Below are 12,719 nucleotides of genomic sequence, written 5' to 3' on the forward strand. Positions count from 1 at the left end.
TGTGGCTGCTTTTTTACAAAATAAATGCATCCAGGTTAAGCACTCTTATATAAACATGCCACATGAAATTTAGTCCTTACTGTCAATGCTAGTTAAAACAAGAATACTGTTAAAATGTTTGTGCTCTACAACCAATCAATTTTCACAAATTAAATCTGTAACCCAAGTAAACAGAGCTCAATTTATTACTGCAGCCACCAAACTACTAGAAATAATGTAAGTAAAAAATGCTACAACTATTTTCGAAGCATTTTAAAGACAGTATTAATAATTGCCAAGGATTTTAACAAAACGTAAGGCAAAACCATGCTGTTAAGCAAAAACTTGATGTTAGGTAAATATAATGTTAAGCAAAATAGTAACACTTTACCTGTTCTGCACACATCATGAAATATTCTTAATAGAAGGTTTTTAGTAATGCGCCCCGTTCTTCGGATAGAGTCATCCAGTTTATTCAAGGCCCAATCAAAATGTTCTGTCTGCTTGCTTTGAATAGCTGAAGGTGGTTGCTCTTGAACTTCTCCCTTCTCTTTAGTTGCAACTGTAAAGAGCCTTGCTTGGTAGATCAGATGCCTACAAAACAAAACAAATCCCACTTTGAGGGCAGATAACAGCTATACTTCTTCATATCTGAAGAAGTGTGCATGCACACAAAAGCTCATACCAATAACAATCTTAGTTGGTCTCTAAGGTGCTACCGGAAGGAATTTTTTATATTTTTTGTAGCTATACTTGTGTCTTAACATTTGCTGAGCATTCAGAGCTGAAGCAAACCTCAAGAGTTTTAGGGGTAGGAAACAACAAGAGCTAATAGTTCTCTGTTTGGAAAGCACTGAAAGAAGGAAGCTGGCCTTAGAACACTGGTAAGAGAATTTTAGAGTTGGAAGGGACCCAAGGGTCATCTAGTTCAACCCTTACCACATGGAATTAAACCTGCAAAGCAACTGTAAAAAAACACTATTGTGCTCTGCCTGTACATACATACATATGTATACACATGCACACAGAAAAGAGCTGCCAAGTAGTAAGTGGAAGTTATGACAGCTGGCGCTAAAGAGATTGTGGTAAGGAGGGCAGAAGAAACATGGGGGCCTTAAATATAATGGACTGTCACCTTTTCACCAGGACCTCCCAACTGTTTTAAACTATCTAAAGCAGAAATGGGCAACATTTTTGAGTATGAGACCACAGCCCCTTCTTGGTAATCCTCCAAGGGCCACATGTTAGGGGTGGGTGGGGTCAGAGGTAAAAGTGGACAGAGCAAAGAATGTCACTTTTACCCCTGTAGAGTAAGCCTACACACAGACCCTCTATCTTCCCATTCAGGCAAGCAAGCCATTATCAGAGATCAAGCAAGCATTTCAGCCAGGCACAAAACACTCAAAGAAGGTATGAAAAAGGCCAGTAAGGGATGTGGTCTGGGGAAAGTCCCAGGACCAGACGGAAAGACTTGGAGGGGTTTTTTTCCTCCAGGCCTGAGGCTTTCCACCCCTGATCTAAAGTCTACCCTAGCTGCTGAAGACAGCTATGAAGAAATGTAAACTGGGGGCTCCATGTCACTGGTTGCATTTAGACATAATGCTAAAGCATGGTTCAGCGCTACATAAGACATGCTTGAGCAGAGTGCTACAGGCTCCCCACTACTCCATCCTTCTGCATACCTGGAAGGACAACTTTAGCAGAGGTTCTTATTTTTAAGAGTCTGACAAGTTCATAACCAATGGTTCGAAGTTGGCTTATTAAACTCAGCAGAGGTTGTTTCAAATCGTAATCTCTTGGCTGAATGTAACTTTAAGCTGAAATTGTGTAAATTTAAAACTAACTCTGCCAAAGACCTCCTCGCAACTGTGTGTGAAGAGTGCAGAGCATGCAACACCAAGTGCTCATTAAGGCATTCCTATGTTGCACTCATCCATAGTTTAGCATTACGTGAAAATGCATCCATTCTATTTGACAAGAAGCAATATAAATCTTGGAGGGAAACCGATGAGATCTCCTGCAAAGGTATAGGAGTTTAACAGGCTCCATCAATTTTACTGGTGCTGCCTCCTTCCATTATTAGCAAGAAAAGAGGTTTTCACAGGTTTCATATTCTAAAACCAAAACAGTCTACTTTGGGAAGTTTTGATACTCACAAAATATTTTGCGCCAAACATTTTCAAAGTTAATTTGTATGAAAAGACTCACTTTCAGCCCACGCAGTGGAGTTTTGCATAATTCAGCTACCTATATAGGCCACTTTTAAATACTTGTAAAATAGATTTCCTAAAAAATACAATGCATTGCCAGCAGCAGGAGAACCAGCTGAGCATTTAAAGAATTTCTGCAGCACTTACTTTCACATTCAGCAAGATCCAAGCTTGGGGAAGTTTTAATTAGGACTGGTATGTGTCACAGATCAGAAGCATTTTTTTTTAGTTCAATGGCAATATCTATGTTTATAATGGTGGCAATGAAGTAAGACAAGTTTTGGGAGAGGTGATGGGTTGAAATTTACAGCACAAGCCTATGTCTACTCAGAAGTCAGTCTAACAGTATTCAGTGGGGCTTGCTGCCAGGTAAGCGAGGTTAGGACTGCATTTCAATTAAAGGTAAAGGGACCCCTGACCATTAGGTCCAGTTGCGGACGACTCTTGGGTTGCGACGCTCATCTTGCTTTATTGGCCAAGGGAGCCGGCATACAGCTTCCGGGTCATGTGGCCAGCATGACTGAGCGGCTTCTGGCGAACCAGAGCAGCGCGCGGAAACGATGTTTACCTTCCTGCCGGAGCGGTACCTATTTATCTACTTGCACTTCGTGCTTTTGAACTGCTAGGTTGGCAGGAGCTGGGACCAAACAACGGGAGCTCACCCCATCGCGGGGATTCAAACCGCTGACCTTCTGATCAGCAAGCCCTAGGCTCTGTGGTTTAACCCACAGTGCCACCCGCATTCCAATTAGGCATGTGTTAATTCTAGACAAAGCTGCTTATAGTACTGGTAAAACTACTTGCACATTCATTTCTGTAAGAAAAACAAGGTATTTTTAAAAAATGAATGGGTTTCAAAAACAGAAATGTACCTGTTTAGCTACAACTTGGATTTTTTGTTCAGCTCTGTTTCACGTATGTTTTTTCTGCAAACCTATTGGTAATGTCTGCTATAATTTACAAACAGTTCAAGATTCTTAATAGTGCAATCTAATATCTACTCAGAAGTACACCCTTGTGCAAATAAATTGAAACAAAGCATGTTTTCTATCTTACTTGTAATCCTGTACTCAAAACTAACACAAAAAGTCAGTTGATCATTATGGTGTCGGAAGCCTGCAGCCAATAGAAGGAATGATGTGCTCACCACAATATATTGAGGTTCTACGGAAGAGTTATTCCAGAGCTGGAAGAGAGGTATGCTGACAGTACTGCGATATTGCAGCAGGACCTAGCCCCCTGTCACACATTGAAAGCTGTGAAGAAATTCATGACAGAGCAGCAAATACAGGTACTTGATTTGCCAGGGAATTCCCCAGACGTAAATCCCATTGAGAATTTGTGGGCTATATGCAGAAGTCGCCTCCGTGCTGTAGACTGTACGACTATGGAGAAGCTCATTCAGGCGCTGATTCAAGTGTGGTACAGGGAACCGAAAATCAAGTGACTGTTCGAAACTAGTAGACCCCCATGCCAAACAGTGTTCTAATGCTGCTTTAAAATAATGGAGGTCATACTAAAGTATGTATATGTGAGTTTTGTACAATAAACTACATTGTTTGTTTCAATTAATTTGCACAAGGGTGTAAGTCCCACTGAGTTCAATGGTATTTACACTCAGCAATGTGTGTGCAGGATTGCACTGCAATCCATTAACTGTACTATGTAAAACCTAGTGATTCCTAGTTCTGGAGCTACAGAATATTAGCAACAATGTGCGATTGAGTTATGGTCTCTTTTCTTCAACGTGTTTGGAAAAAACAAATGGATGCATTCTGAAAATAATACTTGATTACAGAAAATAGGCATCCTGTGATTCAACCAATACTTGAAAAGACAGATCCTAATCTTTAAAAAAATTAATAGTTTGGGGTCAGAGTACCTGAAGTATCATCATTTCCTACATGAAGCTATCTGGACCTTGAGTTCCTATTCAGAACAGCTTCTTTAGGTGAGATGGAGAGGGTGGCTACTGGGAACAGAGCATTTTGGTAGCGATACATCAGCTTTGTAATGCTCTCCCAAAGAGAGGCTCAACAGGCAACTTTGTTGTGGTCTTTCCAGCGCTGGGTGGCCTTATTTCACAAGCTTTTTAAACGTCTAACATTTTAAAGCCTTAGGGTTGAATCCAATTGTGTCCTTCCATTCACAGAAGAGTCTCTGATCGAATGGAGGCCACCACCAGTGGAATAGAGAGGAGGCAATTTTCGCTGATTCCTCTTTTTGCAATCTTTCAGATCACCTTCCCTTCTGCTCTGGAGGGACCTCCAATGCTCTGGAACAGATTTTCAAAGGTGGGGGACCCAGAGGAAAGGGGCTGAAATCCACCTCCCCTTATATTCTGGTGTGGGCAGGGTACAAATTTATTATGATTATCAACTCTCAGGCTTTTCATTTTGAAATTTAGTTACTGTGCAGGATTGCTAGTGTAGCTTTACTTTTTACTCTCTGCTTTTGGAGTGACACACAGTTTTACATTGCTTTATGGCTCATAAGGGTATTTTAATAGATTTAATATATTTATTGTCATTTTAAGTGTGTTTTGTGCAAACCACCCAGATAACACTGTTATTGGGCAGCATATAAAGACAGTTAATTAACCAATACAACTTCCAGTAAGATAATTCAAGGAGACCCTACTCAGAGTACTTACAAAGATATGAGAATTTATATGAGAAGGGACTTCACAGCAGTCAATCCCAATGTTATAAAAATGCTTCCCAAATAAATATGCAATAGCCCTTGGCCATTTTTTTTCATGGAAAAGATGGTGGTCCAGATACAATCTACATACTCCTCAGAGTTTGGGCCCCATGTATCTTACAGATAGTTCCTCCTTGTAAATATATCTTGGTGATGCCTCACCAACAGGCAAATAATAGCACCCATGATAGATGGCAATCAGAACCTGTTTTGTGCCATCTCTGTGGGAAGTGAAAACTATGAAGGCTAAAAGCAGTTATATGAAGGCTGTGGGTTCTTCCAAGATGCATAGCTTCTGGGCTTTCTGGGCTTTTCCCACAGGCAGGAAGGTAAAGGAACTGATAGGGAGGGACTGCTCTCCCACTCAGCTGGTCACATTCAAATCTGATTGGTCCTGCCCAGTAGAGCAAGTGGGAGGACCAACCATAGAATCATAGAGTTGGGAGGGACCAGACGGGTCAACTAGTCCAACCCCCTGCAATGCAGGAATTACTCATCCATGAATCCCCTCCTTCACTACAGGAAAAATGTCTCTCTTCTATCTAGGCAGATCTCACAGCTCTCTTTTTGTTTGTTTGTTTTGTGCTATGCTCCTGAGGTTTTGTATCTTTAGGCTGTTTTGATTAGAAAGGGGCAAAGGAGGTAATTATTCAGGATTTACTACTGGTAATTTACAGGATGTAAATTAACTTACATCACTTGCTGGGACATTAAATTTATTGTATAATTTTATCCAGCTCTTCCTCCAGTCACCTCAGGGTAGCAGTCATCCATATCTGCCATTGTATTATTTACCCAGGAACACAGATTCAGAATAGTGAATATTACAACTATGCACTGGATTCAGCTAAGAGACAAATCAGGCACATTCAGAGAGACTAGAATGAGTCCGGTATGCACAGCTACAGACTGATGCAAGTCGAGTTGCAATGGCCCACGGCAATCCATGACAGTACGGGGGCAGGGCATGAGGCAGAAAGGGTGGAAAAAATATGTGAAAAGGCAGGAACCTACTTGACCAGAGGCTGAATCACAGTAAAGCCACTTGTGAAGCACCACCACACAGGATTAAATGCTTCCACTTACCAGCTGTTAAGGGGAAAGTTCCAATCCTTTGCAGTGCTAGTGTACTCTCCTAAACTTATTTAACCACTGTTTTAACTATGTTAAAAAACATTTTTAAAACCCTTGTTTGGGGGACAGATCTGGAGTGGGGTGGGTGGACCTCAGGGCAACACAGGATGCCAAAGAGTAGATTGTGGGGTCCTTGCACAGTCCAATGAAAAGTGCCATCTTCTGTAGTCTGTGTCCTTGCTACTCCCAGATTTTCTACAGCTTATGCCTAAACTCTACAGATGTTGCTGAACTACAACTCCCATCATTCCTGGTCACTGTTTGTTGAGACTTAAGGGGATTGTGGCTCAGCAACATCTGGAAATCCAATGGTCCCCCCCCAACTCAGCCCTCCCCTCCCCAACTGGGTGTCCTGCAGATGTTTTGGATTACGTCCCTCATCAGACCAAGCCAATATGGCTGTGCCAATGGACGCTGTAGTGCAGAACATCTAGAGAGGACCAAGCTGAAGAAGGCTGGTTTAGCCGAACAGATAGAGAGAAATGTGGTGGTAAAAGGTTTGCAGCATGTTGTTTTATACAACAAAAACAAAAAAGTTTATATTTAAAGAGAACACTGTTTATATGCAACAAAATGCGACACCTTACTTTTAAGCTTATTCATATGCCTACAGCATGGGACGCGGGTGGCGCTGTGGTCTAAACCACTGAGCCTAGGGCTTGCCGATCGGAAGGTTGGCGGTTCGAATCCCCGCTACAGGGTGAGCTCCTGTTGCTCGGTCCCAGCTCCTGCCAACCTAGCAGTTCAAAAGCACGTCAAAGTGCAAGTAGATAAATAGGCACCGCTCCGACGGGAAGGTAAACGGCGTTTCCATGCACTGCTCTGGTTTTGCCAGAAGCGGCTTAGTCATGCTGGCCACATGACCCGGAAAAACTGTCCGTGGACAAACGTCAGCTCCCTCAACTGTCCGTGGACAAACGTCAGCTCCCTCAGCCATTAAAGCAAGAGGAGTGCCGCAACCCCAGAGTCGTTCACGACTGGACTTGTCAGGGGTCCTTTACCTTTTTATATGCCTACAGCAGCATCAAGGCTGGAACTTAAAACTCATAATGTTAAAAAAAAGTGTGATAACTAAACTAAAGTGTGAGCTAAAGACAGAAATCAAAATTCCTCTGTGCCTCCCCACCAGCAGAAGTTCAAGCAAAAGACATTCAGCCAGGGTAATTTCTGCTAACTGAAAATAGGCTGAAGAAGTATTAGCTCTAGAGACAACTTACTTTAGTACAAGCTCTTGAGTTTCAAGTGATACCAAAATCTAGAACAATATTCTAGAGTACAGGTCTTCAACTGGTGGGTTGGGATTCACTACTGGTTTACAATCTGAGCTAAGGAGGGTCTCAACAGCAGCACTACCATCAGACAAAGCGGTCAGCACTTTAGGGCAAAGAATCCTAAAAACATTGGTATCAAAAAGGTACATGATAGCCAGAGCTATCTGAAAATGAAATTAAGAAAAAAAAACTTAAAAGCATTGTAATTATTAAATCCTTTGATATGCAACGTCTAACAGCAAGAAAAGAAGTGAAAACACAAGTTAATCCAGCATCTTGATCAAAGTTCTGAAAAGGTCAATTCAGAATTATTTCAAACCTAACTCAGTCTACAGAGCCTGCTACATTACCAGCAGTACAGCATAAAGCCTCTGGAAATGTGACTTTGGTTCAGTTGTAATAATGGAACCTTCAATTTCCAAAGAGCAAGTTCTAGCATTCTTGCTGTCAACAAATTATGTGAAAATTTGATGGTAGTGGTATATCCTAAAGGGGTCTTAATCCAAGCAACAAGAAAGCAGGTGAAAAACCATTGCTCCAAAACACACCCCCTGTAATTAGTTTTAACCCCATTCATTGAATTGAGGGGGTGAAGTGGCTGTTGGAGGCTCCAGGGAGCCACACTCGTAATCTCATTTGTATTTGATCAACTACAATGATTGAATTCAAACTTTTACAAACAGGAGTTTAAAAAGAACATCAAAACTGAGTGTTCTGGGTCCTAGGTGTCTATTGAACTTGAGAGATGCTGCACCATAGTAAGCTTAAAAGGTAGCAGTTTGAGACAACTGTGTAGTGCAATGGTGACACAGCTTGCTGATAAAAACGAGCATGGCAACTTCTGCCAGCAAAATCTTTGCTTTTCATACATAAATTATGTAAACACTGCATGCTGCAATTTTTTAAACAGCAGGCAAGTCTAAAAGCCCAAAGTAAATGGAATGCCAGTCAATGACCTCATGTCTGTGAACTCCAATCTGAATTGCAAATACTTTGTGCACCTCCATAGCTGTGGTAGGGAAAATCTTAACACTACTGAACCACTGTCCTTGTATGCTGCACACTTCTTTTGTGCAACCAACAGAAATAACTTTTCTTAAAGGCAGTTTCCTGGGTTCCTCTTCAGTTAGCTTTAATGCTTGTTGTGAACCCGCTCTTTTCTTTCATTCCGCCTGTTCACAATCTACTACTAGCAAGGCAGAGAATATTGCCAGCTGCCACCAATCTTTACCTTTATTTATGGAAGCCCAACTGTTCCTTGCTCATTAATGCAATGTTTTGAGTGCCTTTGCATAGACAGAATAGTCTTAACTATTCTGATGTGTTTTGTTTTCATGTCATTTCATTATCATCCATTATCTGAACCATAGCACTATTACTGAACTTTAAGTAAACAGCCATTCTCCCTGACACATATCTCAAGAACATTAAGTTTCAGGAAACCAAGTAGTGATTTTTTAAAAAATAGAAAAGTTAGTTCTCTTCTTCTTTTGGACCATCAATGTGCCCCAAGCAGCTGGAGGTCAGTAAAAATGTTAGCAGGTTCATGAGTTCTGGGGACTTATTTGCAAGGATGATATTTATTCTTTTATTATTTATACTGCTGCTATCCACTTTGAGCTGTTTTAGAAGACAAAGCAGGATACTTTTTGGGGGGGAGGGGCTTTAAGCAACTCTCTTAAAAGTCATTGCTGCAGAGGAGCAGCATGTAATTGCCAGCTGTCACCAGGGCCTCACTTTTACTTATTTGCAGCCAGGGTGGAAGAGGAGAGCTGGCACAGCGATCGGCCCAGTGTGACAGCAGTAGGGTCAGCTCAGGACCCAACAGATCTTAGACTGGCTAATTTCCACCTTTATCCATTTAGCAGGTAGAATGGGGAGCTCCATGCTAGCTGAGCGATGCTCATGTCACTTCACAGGCAAAGGCTGAGAGGGCTGCAACCGTACACCTTCTTTCTTCTTCTTCTCTGGCCTAGTAAGATTGCCTTCCATGAAAATGTCCACAGTGGGGACATAGGTTTCTGGGTAAGTGTCTTTTTGATCAGACCAGTATTACAGGTTCCTCACTCAGAAATTGCAGTACCCCGTTCAAATCAACTCTAGCATTTGAATAGCAAATTAGTATAGGCAGTGTTTAGTATCACCACCTCACAAGCCATTTTTGTAATGTATGTAATGGTGTGTTCTCTCAGTAGGATTCACACTTTTGTCATCCTGAAGCAAGCCTGAGACTTTTGTCACTGTTTTCTCAACCTGTGTCAGACATGCAGATGACTATGTGAACATTCAGATCACAGGCCAATCTGTTTAAAAGAAGACCCACATGTCACTACTTAGACAGCAAGTCAAATTGTATGTAAGGTTATTTACCATAACCATTCCATGTTGATCTCAAGAGCAAAATTTAAAGCAAAATGTGTGCAACTCTGCAGTGCAATCCAAAGTACATGTTTCCAAAAAGAGGAAGCCTAACTAAGGGCTTACTCCCTAGGAGGTATGATCAGGATTGCAGCCATTGTTCACAATTCCAGATTAGTGAGGAGTGGGGAACCTGTTATCTTCCACATGTTGTTGGAGTCCATGAGCCCCAGCTGGCATGGCCCACTGGTCAGGGGTGATGGCAATTGGCCTTGCAGATGTTGCTGGGCTACACAGATGCCCCATTCTAGGTCTGTATCAAATTTCAGATTATATTACCTGAAAACAATGTAGAAAGTCATACCCCAAAAGTTATACTAAGGAAGGAAATTTTTAACAAGAAAAAGGGCGGAAACACCACAAGCCACTCAAGAAATTCAGTAGCAGCTTACTGATTTATTGCAGCTTTAACTTATACTAGATTTCAACAACATTTCTGTGCTTCTGGTGATCATTTGCATGTGGGACTGAGCCAGGATAGATGTAACATCACAGAAAGAATTTTCACATCACTTGTAAATATAGTGCATTTCAGAAAACACACAGCACATCAAGTACCGTATATTCCATCATATAAGACGACCCCCAACTTTTCCAGTTAAAATATAGAGTTTGAGATATACTTGCCGTATAAGAAATACGACCTGGCATATAAGACGACCCCCGACTTTTGAGAAGATTTTCCTGGGTTAAAAAGTAGTTTATATGCAGGAATATACAGTACTCAAGAACTGCAAGTGTTTACAAACCAGCCTCTGAACTCTTAGTGATCAAAGTCATGAAGCTATGTGCGCTTCCACACAGATTTACTGTGGATTTCCTCCCATGCCTCCCAGCAAATACAGGATGATATTCAACTAAATAATTTTCCTGTATCTGCTCCAGAGGCTTAGAGGATTCCATGGAACATAGGGGGGAGGGGCTATGCCAGCCCCAAGATCTGAATCTCTTCAGGGCTTGCTTATAGATGCATGCCCTGGAGAGAGATAGACTGACTGATTTTACAGTATATGCTACCCTTCATCCAAGGATCACAGGGCTGTTTACAGATCCAGACCTAAGAGCTGGTTTAAACATTCAGCAGAATCAAAGTTAGGGCTTTTCAGACATAGACTACATCTGCTTCAGGCTACAGCTACAGGGCTGTATGTTGAATGCTTCCATACAATGCACCTCCCTAAACCAATTCAAGCAAGGACTGTACTGGTTACATGAGTTCCCAGGCCCAACCAAAATATACATAATTATCTCATTATACCAGCTCAGATCAGGAAACCAGTCCCTCTGCGAGCCTTTGCTTTGGGAGTTTAAAACACTGAATACTAGGAGCAAGGTTTTTAGATTTGAGGGTGCTCTACCCAGCAAAGTGAATGAACTTTTTTGCATTTTTCCAAGGCTTGCAATCTCAACTTATAATAAGGTAGGTGATTTTCTGGTGTACATGCTGGTATGTTTTGCCAATTATTTAAAAATGTACCACCGTGTGGTTTTACTTTAATGCTTTAAGCCATTTTAAGAAAGAGTCCATATGTTGTCTTAAAAAAACATGCCAGGAAGGAAAAAAAGCTTGTCTGAACCTTCCTCCCCAACATGCTAATTTTCCACATGCAAGGAGATGTTAATAGAGGCGAGCTTTCAAAGCTGTAATCTCTGCACTTGTAGCCTGAAGGCAAACATGGGGGGGGGGGGAAACGACCCGTTTGATTCTGCAATTCTTATATACACTTACCTGGGAATGAGACTGTACAAACTATACCTTTAAAGTACATTTGAAGCACATTCTTTTCCTTTTCCTCAAACATTTCTGGGCGCTACAGTTTACAATTCCCAAAACTCACAACCGACTACAGCGAGGGAACAGGGTCGGGCCAATGGCCGACCAGGTGCCTCTGGCAAGACCCCAGCACAAGAGCCCTCTCCCAGCTTGCGGTCTGCAACGACCTGGCACCCGGAAGCATTACTGCCTCTGACCTTTAGAGGCACAGCATAGCCAGTGGCTAGTAGCGCTATACACGTGCTTTGAGGGGTATCGTGGGCATACAAACCTAAGCCTCGTCGGCCTCAACAGCACTTTGCTTTTCTGAGCAGCTGTGCAAACGGGGTTGCAGCAAAAGCCTTTTTAAAAAAACTCGACACCTTGTGCCCTGAAGTAAACCCCGGCGAGTGCAACTGCGTTCTCACGTGCACTCCCGATGAAAGCTCAATGCGATGGTTACGGAATTCGGGCCCCACTCCCCCACTCCTATTTTGTTCTCGTGAAAGGGGTCAGGCCGACAACACTTCGGACCCCCAGCTTTGCGAGGATTTGAACGCCGGTCCCGAGAGCAGCGTGGGAGCCCCCCATTCCTGGCCCTGCCAGCACCCGGCCCCCTCTCTGAGGGATTTACTTCCGAGTAAACGTGCCGAAGGCCGGCTGCCCACAAGGCTAGGCCTCCCCCGGCTACTGAGAAGCCCAGAGGGACCCCCATGACCTTCCCCGCCACCCGACTGACTCTCGCCCGCCAGGCCGGAACCACTCTCACCTGCTGCCGCGGGAGGCTGCGGCCTGTGCGGAGGGCAGCGGCGCCCGGGAGCAGACCGTTGCCACCAGTGCGCGACCCCCTCTCAGGGGCAAGAGGAGCGAGCGGAGCCGCGAGGCCGACCTGAGGAGCCCAGCCATGATCTTCCTTCTCACGCACGCACCGGTCAAGGGGGAGCACGTGACGGAAGCCGGGCGCAACCACGGCGCGAGGAGAGGGCGGGGTGCGCGTGGAGGCGGCGCCGCTTCCGGCTCTCCTGAAGGGAGGAATAATCTGTCTCCAACGTTACTCAAAAGGCGGGATTCTGTTTTTTCCGCCGCTCTTTAAAAGGGTCTCCCTCCGCTTTGAGGCGTTGTGGGAGATAAAAAGGTCTTTCCCCCCCAAAAAAAAATGGAACAGTCGGGTTTGTTTCAACGGGAGCTGGAAGGTGAGCCCGGGAGGCAGCCTCGGGCCAGTCAGAAGTCTAACCCGGAGTTTCGATATAT

At 43.3% G+C, this 12,719-nt stretch overlaps 1 protein-coding gene across 1 annotated transcript in view; it reads right to left on the reverse strand.

Annotated features, from left to right (window-relative positions):
- Positions 1-12,408, reverse strand: part of LRPPRC (leucine rich pentatricopeptide repeat containing) — a 113,423-nt gene extending 101,015 nt beyond the window's left edge. The window contains exons 1-2 of the mRNA XM_035111198.3: positions 12,238-12,408; positions 371-573 (exon numbers count right to left, since the gene is read on the reverse strand). Of these exons, the coding sequence (XP_034967089.3) occupies positions 371-573; positions 12,238-12,374 (340 nt within the window). The 5' untranslated portion in view covers positions 12,375-12,408. The remainder of the gene's footprint in view (positions 1-370; positions 574-12,237) is intronic.
- Positions 12,409-12,719: the final 311 nt, after the last annotated feature.

This window comes from Zootoca vivipara, chromosome 3 (assembly GCF_965207765.1).
Source record: "Zootoca vivipara chromosome 3, rZooViv2.hap1.1, whole genome shotgun sequence".
NCBI lineage: Eukaryota > Metazoa > Chordata > Lepidosauria > Squamata > Lacertidae > Zootoca > Zootoca vivipara.